The 12,162-nt window shown below is 44.8% G+C and overlaps 1 protein-coding gene across 3 annotated transcripts in view; it reads left to right on the top strand.

Annotated features, from left to right (window-relative positions):
• The window catches only part of SEMA5B (semaphorin 5B), a 272,595-nt gene that overhangs the window by 152,165 nt on the left and 108,268 nt on the right, over positions 1–12,162 (top strand). For all 3 annotated transcript variants that reach the window (XM_075757063.1, XM_075757062.1, XM_075757064.1), the window contains one exon: positions 694–793. In XM_075757063.1, coding sequence (XP_075613178.1) covers positions 694–793 — 100 coding nt within the window. The remainder of the gene's footprint in view (positions 1–693; positions 794–12,162) is intronic.

Here is a 12,162-nt window from a genome sequence, read left to right as displayed (position 1 = left end):
AACCTGTGTGATTGCAGTTTGGACAATTGCCTAGTTTGGCATACCCAAGCTACTTGATAGACCCAGTCTCAGGCTTGTGCAATCTCTCAGCTACAAAGATGCTGTGATGACCCCACCTCCTCTAAATTAAGGAAGGATTTAACTGATAGGGATCCCAGATGTTAGGAAAAGTGAAACCCAGAAGAGAACCTAAAACCTGAAAGAGAAGGTAAAACCTGTCATTGGAGCAGCAAGGTCTGGAGTGCAGATCGCTTCTACTCTAACTGGGTTTTCAATCGGTTGACCCTACCTTCTCTTTCTGGAGGGCGGCAGCAGTTTCCCATTGCTTAGCACAGGAGGCAAGGCTGTGGAGGTGTTACGGCAGGCAACCTAGTTCCTTTACATCACTTAACCCTGGCATTGAAGACAGTTCCCCAGTTTTTACAGAAATAAAATTGAGCTGCTGTTGTCTCTGAAACCAATGCTGACACTCCATCTTGGATGTGAAAATAACTGCTGAGACAGCTCTGCATTTATGTACGGGTTTTTGTGTATTCTGCGGAGAATCAGAATAAATAGAAACCCTTTAAATAGATTATTAATTAGCCTTCCCCTGACAGATAACTCAGTAGGAAATCCATTAGTGGATGTCTGGGTGAACTCACTGCTTCTAGAGCAGCTTTATTGTTTTCTGCTTTCTCATTTTTATTGCAGATCTGAAGCCCTGGATGTCGAATTTCACCTATCCAGGTGTGCATGACTTTTCTCAGCTTGCACTGGATGCCAACAGGAACCAGCTCATTGTGGGAGCAAGGTAAAGATAATCTTTTCATTAGTCCAGGGTTGCTGCTCAAGCTCTTTCCCTTCAGGTTCTGGCTTCAGAGGAGAGTGTGTTTCCAGCTCATGTGGCCAGTCTCCCCCTCAGAAAGAAAGCTATAATTTTTGTAGAGGGATTTAGACTTTTAGTATAATTGCAAAGAAGAGAAAATTACTAGAATTAAAAAAAAAAAAAAAAAAGATGCAATCAAAATGACTGGTTAATGAAACAGAATGCTGGCATCTCCCTTGGTATCGTGAATGTTAGAAGAGTTACAGTAAATCATTCTGCACCATCCCTCTGCCAGCACAGAACGTGACTTTACAGTTTATTTGCCATGGCCAGACTTTCCCTCTGTACCAGGTTCATCTACACACCTTTGTATCAGTTGTAGTGAGACTTTGGCAGTGTAAATGATTGCTTCCTTCTCTCTTCTTTTAGAATTCACTCCACAACCTGTTTGCTTCATCATGCTGATATAGCCAGATCCCCACCTAATGCATTTTGGTGCAACTCTCTTTTTCTGGCCCATTGTATATCATTAGCATATATTTTCCTTTATTTTTAAACATTATTTTTATTTAGGATGCCATAAGAGGAGGGTAGAAACACAAAATATGAGCATAGGCAAGCTCTAACAAATTTAGAGTTGCATTTGCAACAGGGAAAAGAACTATGGTTCAGTGAAATAATATACGTCAGGAGTGGTTGAATCATGAGCCCCAGCAGCAACTATTTTTTATTGCGTAATAAACAGATAAGACAACCCAAAAAGAAAAGACTAAGCATGGTCTAACAAATCAGTTTAAGTATAACATTTAGAATCAGATAATGTTGTGGTAGCAGTCTGTGCTATTAATGAAAATGGAGGAAGAGACTGCTTTCCTCCCGGGTTATTCAGTGCTAGAGGACAGGGAGGTGAGGAGCAGAGCTGGGAGAACTCATGGTATGAACAAGAGAAAAGAGCAAGATGTGTAGCAGAGAGAGAGTTTTGCTCCACAGAGACAACCAAAGTGTGATTTAATATACATTTTCTGTGTGTATTTGTGCAGTAAATAATAACACTTACATTCCTGTAGCTGTTCCAATTGCCAGAGGCCCTCCTGCTTTTCATACAGAAACATTTTACTTTTCAAGCTGCGGCTTTACCTGTGCTGGAATCTTTAACCAGCAATTATTAATATTTATTACTTCAGAATGGCATTGCTTTGGGGACAGCCACGAACAGTGCCTTCTGCCAGGCATTGCACAAACACAGGCATGTTGCTCTGAGGAATTTATGGTTTACATAATTCTGCTGCACGGCAGGTTCCCCCCCCCCCCCCCCCCCCCCGCGCAGGCGCTGCTGACGCACTTCACCCTTGCTCAAACCCCAGCAACACGTCCTGGAGGGAGTCTCTGTCTCCGCAAGAGTCTGTGTGAGTCTGGGTAGACACGAGGCTACAATATCGTTATAAACAGGGAAATGACAGCAAATTTGACTTCCCGCTGGAAGTACAATATAGTGCGGTGTATTGCCTCATGAGGAAGCAGTGACAAGTATTTACGGAATTTGCTTGGAAAAGTGAGTTTTCATGCAGCACTACCCACCTGACTGGGAGACTGAAAGTTTCGATGATGCCACACGGCTCTGCCGAGCAACTCTTGGTAGAGTTAATGGAGATGTAATTTCCCAGGGTGTTTTTTTCGGGTTGGATACAGGCTTGTTGTGAGAAAAGGGGGGAGTGCTGAGTCCTTTCCTGCTTCGCCATCTCATTTCCACCCTGTGTGAGGTGGCAGGGAGAGGTGCATGAATATGGGGTCCTCGGTGCTGCTCAGCACTGTGGGTCTTCTGGGTGTGCTGAGCTCCTGGAGCTGTGCCCAGAGAAATGGGAACGGGAAGTAAAGTCTTTTTTCTGTTCCTTCCTTCCCTGATAAATCCACACCTTGTTCTGGACTATTTTTAGGGGTGATTTTTTGAGTCATTAGTTGCTCGTGCACCATCTGCTTGAATTTGCAAATGAAACAATACCTCAAAGAGATAGGAGCTGTCTCTATCCATCTCTACAGGGTGTAATTTATGAAACCTAAATTTAAATGTTAACCATGTTTAAATGTGCTACTGTAGATCATATTAGTAGTAATGCCAGCTATTCTGGGGTTGTGGAAGGAGTTTGGGATCAGGGTAGAGTTTATAAGTACTCCCACTTCTCAATTTCCTGGTTAACATCATTCTCTTAGATGATAGCATTATAAATTATTTCAGACTAGTTCTTTCGGTCTCTATTTAAAAGCAGTATGACCTCACCACAGCATCTCTTTGGCTCAGTTCATCCTGTGTTTCAAAGCTTCACAGCAAATGCTTCCTAGAAGAAAAGATCTTGGGGCTCACGAGGGTTTTTGGTTTCAGGAATTGGACACACCGTGACTGAAACTGTAAGAGGTATTGAGGGCATGCCATGCAGACAGGGAGCTGGAATAACATGAGCCTCAGATTTTTAAGCTTTATCCTTATCTGAGAGCCCTCCCCGAATGACTGGTGCTGTCTGAGTGCAAACCAGAGGAGTTTGATAACTCCACTGCACCAAACACCTGCCAAGTCAAAATCCCAGGAACAAAAGAATTATTTTCAAAAGCCCACCATGGTTTCTAAGCAATGTATTTACTTGTCACATCATATGTAAAATCCAAACATTTGCAAGTAAGGATATGAATAGTTTAGAACATTGTAAATCTCACACTACCCATATTATGAGCCACATTTCATTAAGTATAAAACCACACATTTCAAGAATTCATAACCTTCATTTTGACTCATAGTTTGCATGTTTTGTTTTTGCTTTAACTGTAGTGTTAGTATTTTAATGCACTGTTTTTCTTCAGTGAAGGAGTGATTGTTTTGAAATATTTGCTGCTTTTTTCAGTTCTTGAGCACATGTGATTACTATTTGAGCTTATTTTAATGGGAGGAAAACAACTTTCTAAACCTCGTTATTACTGAGAAAAAACTTGAAAATATGATCTAAGCAACTCAAAACCCAAGACAGATAAATTCCCCCCACCATGCACTAAAACCCTGATGATTTTAGGAACTTGAATCCTGCTTTTTCTGTGCTAGCTATCAGCAATGCCATTTTTGTCCAATTGTCCTGCTTTTTTGCAAAACACTTTCTTCTTTTCATCAAGAATAAGCCTTGAATTTTTCAGACCTGAGAAACCTTCCAAGTCAAAGCCAATAAAGGAGCTGAAATGGAAACTGATTGCAGCCTTGACTATGTAGAAACTTCCATCCCTCTCTAATAGCGTGATCTGGAATGCTTATTGTCTTAACTTTCAATCTCTTTCCCATTATTAGATTTCAAATTTAACTCTGCTATACAGCATTCCCAGTGAGCAGTTTGCTTTTATTAACTGAGGGTCTATTTGCTTTACCTAAACATCTGAAATCAAAGAGTAATGGTGAGGAAATGGGTGGCAGTTTCTCACAGATTAGTGTCACATAATGAGCTATAGTTTTGAATTATAGACACAAGTTGTACATATGCCGCCACGGCAGACGAGCCACAGAGGAGATTATTCTGGTACCAGAACAAAGGCTAGGAGACTGGGACACTGCTCTTTTGTCAGTAATAAAGCTGGTGAATGGACTGGGAAGAGCAGCTTGAATGAGCTGCTGTATAATAAATGGTTTAACAAAGGAGATAAGCTGAATTTCCTAACTCGATGGGCAAGCAAAAGAGACCTGTGTTAAAAAAGTGATGACTTCAAAGATGCAACTGTTTGAATTGATGGTATGTGCTTGCTGTAGCTCAAGGTCAGATCTAGACGCTGTGAGAAATGATGGAGAGCAGCAGCCTGCCTGGCAGCCAGCCAGCCTCAGACCCTTTGCCTATGCCAGTGTGCCCATGCTGTGATGGGCATGCCAGAGGTGGTGGTGGTGGGGCAAGAGGAAGCCTCCATCCTCATTCCTGCAGGATGTCCCAGCTCAACTCTCCAACATTCTTCCTTTGCCCTTTCCCCTCCCTCCTTCCTTTCCCCATCCATAGCAGAGACATGCTGGCCTTCTCCCATCCCCATGGCAGTGATTTCACCTGCCTGCTGGAGCAGCAGTGCTCTGCCCTCTCACCTGTGCTGCAGGCAGGGTGCCCAGTCCCCGGAGAGGGTGAGTTTTGCGGAGGAGATACAATGTGTAGCTGTGACATCCCACCTTCTCGAGGAGACTTACTCCTTGAGACTATCTCATTACTGGCTGGGCAGAGACAGGAGCCGCTAGTACAGCAATGCTGATATGAAAGACCCTGCTTGGAGTCAAGCCAAAAAACTTGCTTCACAAGAGCTCCCTGGCGAGGAGAACATAAAAGGTTTAAAGGAGGATGGTTGAGACACCGTGTGACAATCTGGCACAACAGCAAGCTGAAGGGAAACAGCTTGGACAACAGGAGGATGATACCCAAACAAATGGCTACACAGAGAGTGGCTGGGAAGCCCTGAGGGAAACATTTGACTTTTCCCAGAAGGAAACTGTGGGGGTGTCAGCTCAGGGCAGTAGCCTGCTGGGGCTGCGGATGTGAGAGGCATGGCTACAAGGGTTGGCCATTCGCAGTAAGTGGAGGTGTTACTGTAGAAAACCAGCCAGAAAGCGTCATGACCAGAAGTCCTCATAGTTCTGCCTGCCAAGGGGGCTGTCAGCTCCATCAGGAGATGGGAAAGGATCGCCTCTCATGGCTGTCACATGGGGAACTGCAGCTCAGGAGCCCTTGTCACGAATAGTCATTACCAAGAAGAGCCTGGAGGTAGAGGGGAGTGAGCAAAAGCTGCATCAAGGGACTCAGAACTGGCATGTAAAGTGCACGTCAGTCTGGACTGCCAGACTTCTCTGCAATAAATGTAAAGCTACTACGCTGCTGGTGATGCAAATCTGGATGCTTTGATGGGACTGATGTTCATACTTAATTTAGAGCTGAACTGAATGTACCTGTTAACGCCAAGTAGGTAGGTGCAAGAAAGGAGATACAGTGAGTTTGGTGAGCAGGGAAGGTGCTGTGTGAACTTACAAAGGTTGTTTTAGGGGGAGCACAGCAGCCTGGGCGCACCCCTTCCTGGCTATTATTGCTCCTGGTGGTATAAGCATCTGGATCATGCAGGCTTGGGGGCTGAAGACTGAATGGAGTGACTGATGTCCCAAAAGAGTTCCTTCGAGTTGCAGCTTGCAGAAATATGGCAAGTTGTAAATATACTCTAGGACCCTGAACCAGCAGGTTTGACACCCTAAGTTTATTGAAAGTCTCCGGTGTATGATAGATTAGTCTGTCAGACACCAGGTTTCATGCAGATTTCTGGCTGAACATAGGCTCTTTCCTGCCTGCTTGGCAGAAAGCTCCAGAGCACTGCAGTAAAACTCTCAAAATCTGCGCTGCTTGGAAAATATCACTCTTACCCTTGGGCACCTTCAATCCTGTCCAGACCTGGACTGCCACTGAACCCTGAAGAGAATAAGTCTCTGCAGATTATGTTGCCTGGGCAAAAAACATTTTGCAAACCAGGAAATTTAGTGGCAGAAGTCAGGTCAGAGTTGATCCACAGATTTAGAGTATCAGTGCTGGGTCTAAACTCTGTCGAGAATACTTTCTGTTGCCAAATGACCAGGGCCCCTCACCAACATTTATCCTCACATGGCTTCTGTGAGGCAGGAAGGCACTAATAATTTCACACAATAGGTGGGAATCCGAGGCCTAGAGAGATCAAGAGCAAGCCTGCCCTGTGAAAAGGCTGTGATGCTGAGGCATGAGTTTATCGTAGATCTGAAAAGTAGTGCAGTGCTCCACCTAACACAGCTACTCCTGCAGCAAGACTACACTTTCTGAAGGTCCCAGTCTAAGTCTGCACAACCTCAGAGGTCTCTGCACTTGGCTAATGGGGACACAGCCAAAGCCCTTCTATGGACTCACAGAAAACCTGTAGCAGAGGTGGGATTTGGACTCTTTACTGTTGTAGTTCCACTTGGGCAGTTTAATTGCTTGCTCTCACCCTTTCATCTCCAAAGAAGATGTAAGTCTTCAAAATGCTTATGAAATCTGTGAGTCCCATACAGTTACACTGGGCCAGTGGGGCTTCAGCATGGCTGAAAAAGTCAGGTTTCATATAGGATGGAGAGACTAACATGCAAACAAGTTAACATTGGCCACAACCGCATGGGCATAGCCAAAGGTTAAATAGTCCACAGGCTTCACAGGCTTGTCCTGTTATCAGCCAGGAATGACACGCCATTCGTCCCTGACTATAGGATTTGACTCAATACTTTTCTGAGACAAAATGACTGAGCTGAGTTACTGCCATTTCTGATGGCTTGCATTAGTATCACGTTGTCTTGTGCCAGCTTTACCCCTTACTAAGACACATTTGGCTGAGAAATTACCTTGCCAGTTGAGGTATTAATGAGGACGTGAGCAAGCAAAGAGCATGATAATGTTTTTGATTATATCCAGATCGTAGGAGGGTAGCTGAAAGCGCTGCTGCAGAGAAACCTAGAGAAACAAATACCATCCTTTCTCACTGTGATTTTTCCTATATCAGACAAAAGAATGCTCTAATTAAAGTTGCATCTTTGTGTGGGGGCTAGAGGGGGGCAAAAAATATGGTGATGTGAGGAAAAAAAGGAGAATCAGTTTCTGGAGAGGGCAGATAACATGGTGATGTGAGAAAAAAAGAGAGAATCACTCTCTGAAATTAACAGAAACTTTCAAAGGACCATTGATGTTTTTTAAAGAAGCCGCCTGACCTGCATGGTAAAGAATATGGTGAAGGTGAGAAACCTGTGATTAGACATTGCAGCTAGTTAAATCCATAATTGGGGGTGCACACAGGGAACAAAAGTGTGATTTAAAGTGCAGGTTTTAACCTCTCTGGTTGAGCCTGGGATAGTTCAGAGGGAGATTTTCCTCTCTGATACCGTGCCAGGTGAGGTCAGCTCAGCCTTTGTAAAAGTGTGGAGGGGCGAAGCCCCACTAGCACGTGTCATTCATACCTATAGAATTTGCTTTCCTCTGCTGGTCTGCAAGGAGTCTGAATTCACCATACCCCAAATCTGTGCTGTCCCTGACTTATACCCCTTGGGGAGGAAGGGAAGAGGTGTGGACAGGAAAGGACAGAAGGAGAATTTTTGTAATTATGGGATTCTGGAAACTTTGGAGCCTGGTCCAAATTTTGTTCAAAGTGTTTTTTTTTTTCTTAGTTAAAATTTGTGCATTCATTCAAGCACAGAATGTGAATTCTAATTAACTCAAAATTAAATAAATCAAATAAAATGCTATGCTGCAGCACTGTCAGGTTGCTGGGCTGGACCAATGCACAGAAGAAGCTGCAGCTGTAGGAGAGCAAAGAGACAGCTTTGCCCCAGGTGTTGTGTGTAGAGAAAAGGGTGAGGCAACAGCAGTCTCTGGTCTGTCATCTTTGTTGGCAGAGAAAGCAGCTGGTCCTTCAAATTGCCTGCAAGGCAGTACCATCTACCTCTCTGCAATGACCTCACTGGCGTGGTAGTCCGCATGCTTTTGCCCATCATCAGAGGACCCAGGCTTTCAGCAGACTCATGGCCAGTGCCTGCGCAGCCAGTGCTGTGTGAAAGGCAATCCTGGCGCAGCGCAGGCCGATGGGAAGCGTCCTTGCACAGCGAATTGCAGGCCTGACTGGAAAAATATCTCATATTCCAGATAAAATGAAAATTGGTGATACCCTATCACAAAAGCAGCCACCCGTGAGAGGCTCACTTACTTTAGTAACACACTGAGAATAATTAAGTTTGAAGACTGTATTTCAGAGAATGGGGTGCAAGCAAACACAAGGTCAGAATATTTTGGCAAAATCCTTGGAGGCTTGGACCTAATGTGTTTTACAGCATCCCAGGATGGGCTGCAGGGCAGATTCCTTTTGCATTGCTGAAAATACTCTCTCTTGCTCTGGTTAAGTTGGTGATATGTCAGTTTTATATAGCAGGACTCACCACTGTGACTTGCATATCCAGATGTTTAGGTGCTAAGCCTACTGTTCTGTGACACTGCAAAGGTATAAAAACCGTAGAAAAGAGAAGGGATTGGTTGGCAATAACTTAAGCTCATCAGCCAACTCTATCGGTATTTGCATACAAGTCATGTTGAACTCATCCATAGTTCGAAGAAAGCCTGACAGAACTGAGCATGTTTATCAGCCTAAGTAGGCGGGGGGGGGGGGGGGGGCGGCCCGAGAATATTTGAACAATAATCAGTGCATCAGAAGAAGAGGAATTTACAGTATGACTTATTGAAAGCACAACTAAAAGCAATAGGCAAACAGGAGATCAAAGGTCCCCATGTGGCTTGGGGCCATATCAAGGTGCTGTAAGTGCTCTGTGACTCTGCCAACTGGATGAGAGGGGGAGAGAAGAGCTGTCAGCCACACGTCAAGAGACTTGAGGTGGCATGTGGGATAATACGTGATGGTCCCAGAGATGGACTCACTCTTCCAGGAAAATAGGAACAAACCCACACACGAGTTTTGAAAATTTGGCTCAGTTTCCATCTCTGAGGTTTTGAAGAAACTCATCTAGTGAAACAGAGGGAGGGAAATGTAACAAAAAAAATATGGAAATTGGCCTGCATTTTATAAATATGTTACAACAATATTACAAAAAAAATATCACACTCCCCATTTTCTGAAGTGTGTACATATGGCTACCCTACAGCAAACAGGTGGTTTAAGGTGTCTCAGGAGCACAGCAAACAGTGTCACCCCCAAGGAGGTGGGATCACACTGGAGCTTTGCCTCTCCTGCCCTGGGGAAAGAGAAGGCTCAGAGACACCAGAGCCAACTTGCTGCTCCTCTTGTGAGCCAATGGAAGAGGGGACACGGCTGTCGATCCAAGGGCCGATCCCCTTCCTGCTTCTCCCTCCCATCCATCTAGTTTTCTGAATATTGGTATAGTCCAAGGGTGCAACAGTTTTGCTGTTTTCCTGCATGCTCTGCTGCCATAAGCATCTGCCTCTTTTGACTCTTCCTAGAGCTGCCCCTGCGTACACAGCATCAAGCCTGAGCAGATCTGTGCCATGCACCCTGCACCATTAAAGCTGCTGGTAGTTCTTCTCCATTGACCAGAATATACCGGATTTGATTTTCATCCTTGTTTCCACTGAGAAGTACTAAATGGGCCTCAGTCGCAACCCGGAAACAGTAGCTGGGACTCTGGCTTAATTTGGAAGCTGCTTAATCAGAATGATATGCTGCTTGCGTAAGGAGCCTCTTCTAAGAGGATGCTCCTCTAGCTCTGGCTGGATTTATCACAGAAATGTTTCTTTGGAAAAGCAATTTTTCATACAGCAACTGCATCATATTACTGTACGCCATTCAGTATGGTTCTCTGTTGCCCATCTATTGATTTGTAAGGAAGAATGATGTACCAGACAAGTTTTTCTTCAATAGAAACAAAATTACTGGTAAATAAGGATCCCGCTTGTAAGGGAGATGCTAGCTCTCCACCTTTTCTCCAGCATATGTATGCCAGGCCTCCCAAATGAATCACTGGAGTAGCATTTGCAAATGGATTGTCACATCACACTCCGGTGCAGGCATCTAATTAACTCCTTCTGAGAGCAAAGGCCAGAATCATCCTTCAAGAGCAGAATTTCTTGGGATGGTTGGCTAGTTCAGAAACGTGGATAACCATCTGAAAAGTTCAGCCACAGCTGGACCTGTGTAGAGGCACTGTGTGTTAATCTAGCATGAGATTTGGTAGCCAAGAGCCCTGGGGTCTGATCTCGATTCCATCACTGACTTGCTGTGTGCTTTACAGAAGGTCATTTAACCTTTCTCTGGCTCATTTTCTCCATTAGTATAAGGGCAGAATGATACTAACCAACTCCCAGGGAGTCGTGAAGCATGACTAAGCTGTGTTTGTCATTTACCGTGGAAGTACAAAGTATATCTAAGGCCTCCAGGAGCAAAGATAGGAAGAGCTGACAGGAGTTGCTGGCTTCTAGCCCGAGGCTCAGCCCCAGCACGTGGCTTCCAGGAGTGCCAGAAGGGAGCATTAGATTTGTCACATGCATAATTCTGTGTCTTGTTTTGTACCGCCCAAAGGACCCTGCTCTGTTAATTATTTTTCTTACTATCTGTGCTGTGACAGTTGTGAGTCCCTCTTGCAGACCTGGCTTCTGATTGCAGTACAATCTCCCCCTGAGGAGGGGACGTGGAGAGGGAGGTGCTGAGCTCTTCTCCCTGGGATCCAGTGACAGGACACGTGGGAATGGTTCAAAGCTGCGCCAGGGAAGTTCAGACTGGACATTAGGAAGCATTTCTTTACTGAGAGGGTGGTCAAACACTGCAACAGGCTTCCTAGAGAGGTGGTCGATGCCCCAAGCCTGTCAGTGTTTAAGAGGCATTTGGATAATGCCCTTAACAACACACTTTAACTTTTGGTCAGCCCTGAAGTGGTCAGGCAGTGAGACTAGATGATCGTGGTAGGTCCCTTCCAACGGAAATATTCTCTTCTCTTCTATAGTGCAGGGAATGCCTTCCCAGAGCACCACGAGCCTACTTGAGTCTCCAGTACCTCATGTGGGCTGTGTTGCATACCTGTTTCAGTGCAGTAATAGTCCCCAAAGGGGAGGACAACTCTTCACTCAGTGGTCTTCAGCTTTCCCTAAACGAACTTCTATTTAGCATGATCAAACATTATTATCAGCTTCTGTTGGCTTTGTTTCTACTTGCAGGGTAATTGCGTACAAAGAGAGGGGGCTTGAGATAGCCTGCCTTGTAATGAGGGAGAGGTGAGCTCCTCATGTCTACTATAAGGTGCAGGCAAGTAGCAACATGCAAGCAAGTGTACATGTCTTGTAGTGATACAGACCAGCTGAGATAAGGCAGCACATTGTTGGTCTCTGTGTGAGTGTCAAAGTCCTGAGAGGTTCCGGTGGTGGTCAGCACTAGGCATCTCACGGCTCCCAGTTTGCTAGCAGGGGTTGTTCTGAAGCACAGAGAGGTTCTCTTACCTGCTTGGTGTGTGTGGAGGGGGACAGAGTTGGGAAATGTGAACAAACCTCACTCATTTAAATAGAAAAAAGAATCTGAAGCTAGAGTACTCTTTCATTTACACCTGTTCAGTCCATCAACTGCAGGGATGTTCCCCCTCATCTACCACAGCAGAATGGAAAAGCGTGCTCTCTTTTTAATTAGAAGGAAGCACCTTTTAATCAGCCAGCACAGTGCTGACAGATGCAGTGCCGGAAAAGAGGCACTGAAAAAGAGGCCTGAATGAGAGTCTGAAGCATATTGCAACCCTTATAATTTCAGAACTCCTAAGAGAAAGGGTCTCTGCTATTATTCAAGCACTCTTGTTATGTGGCTCCCCATTGGAAAAGCTT

This window comes from Balearica regulorum, chromosome 6 (assembly GCF_011004875.1).
Source record: "Balearica regulorum gibbericeps isolate bBalReg1 chromosome 6, bBalReg1.pri, whole genome shotgun sequence".
Classification (NCBI taxonomy): domain Eukaryota; kingdom Metazoa; phylum Chordata; class Aves; order Gruiformes; family Gruidae; genus Balearica; species Balearica regulorum.
The sequence above is the reverse complement of the archived record's forward strand: the minus strand, read 5'-3'. Positions and strand labels throughout refer to the sequence as shown.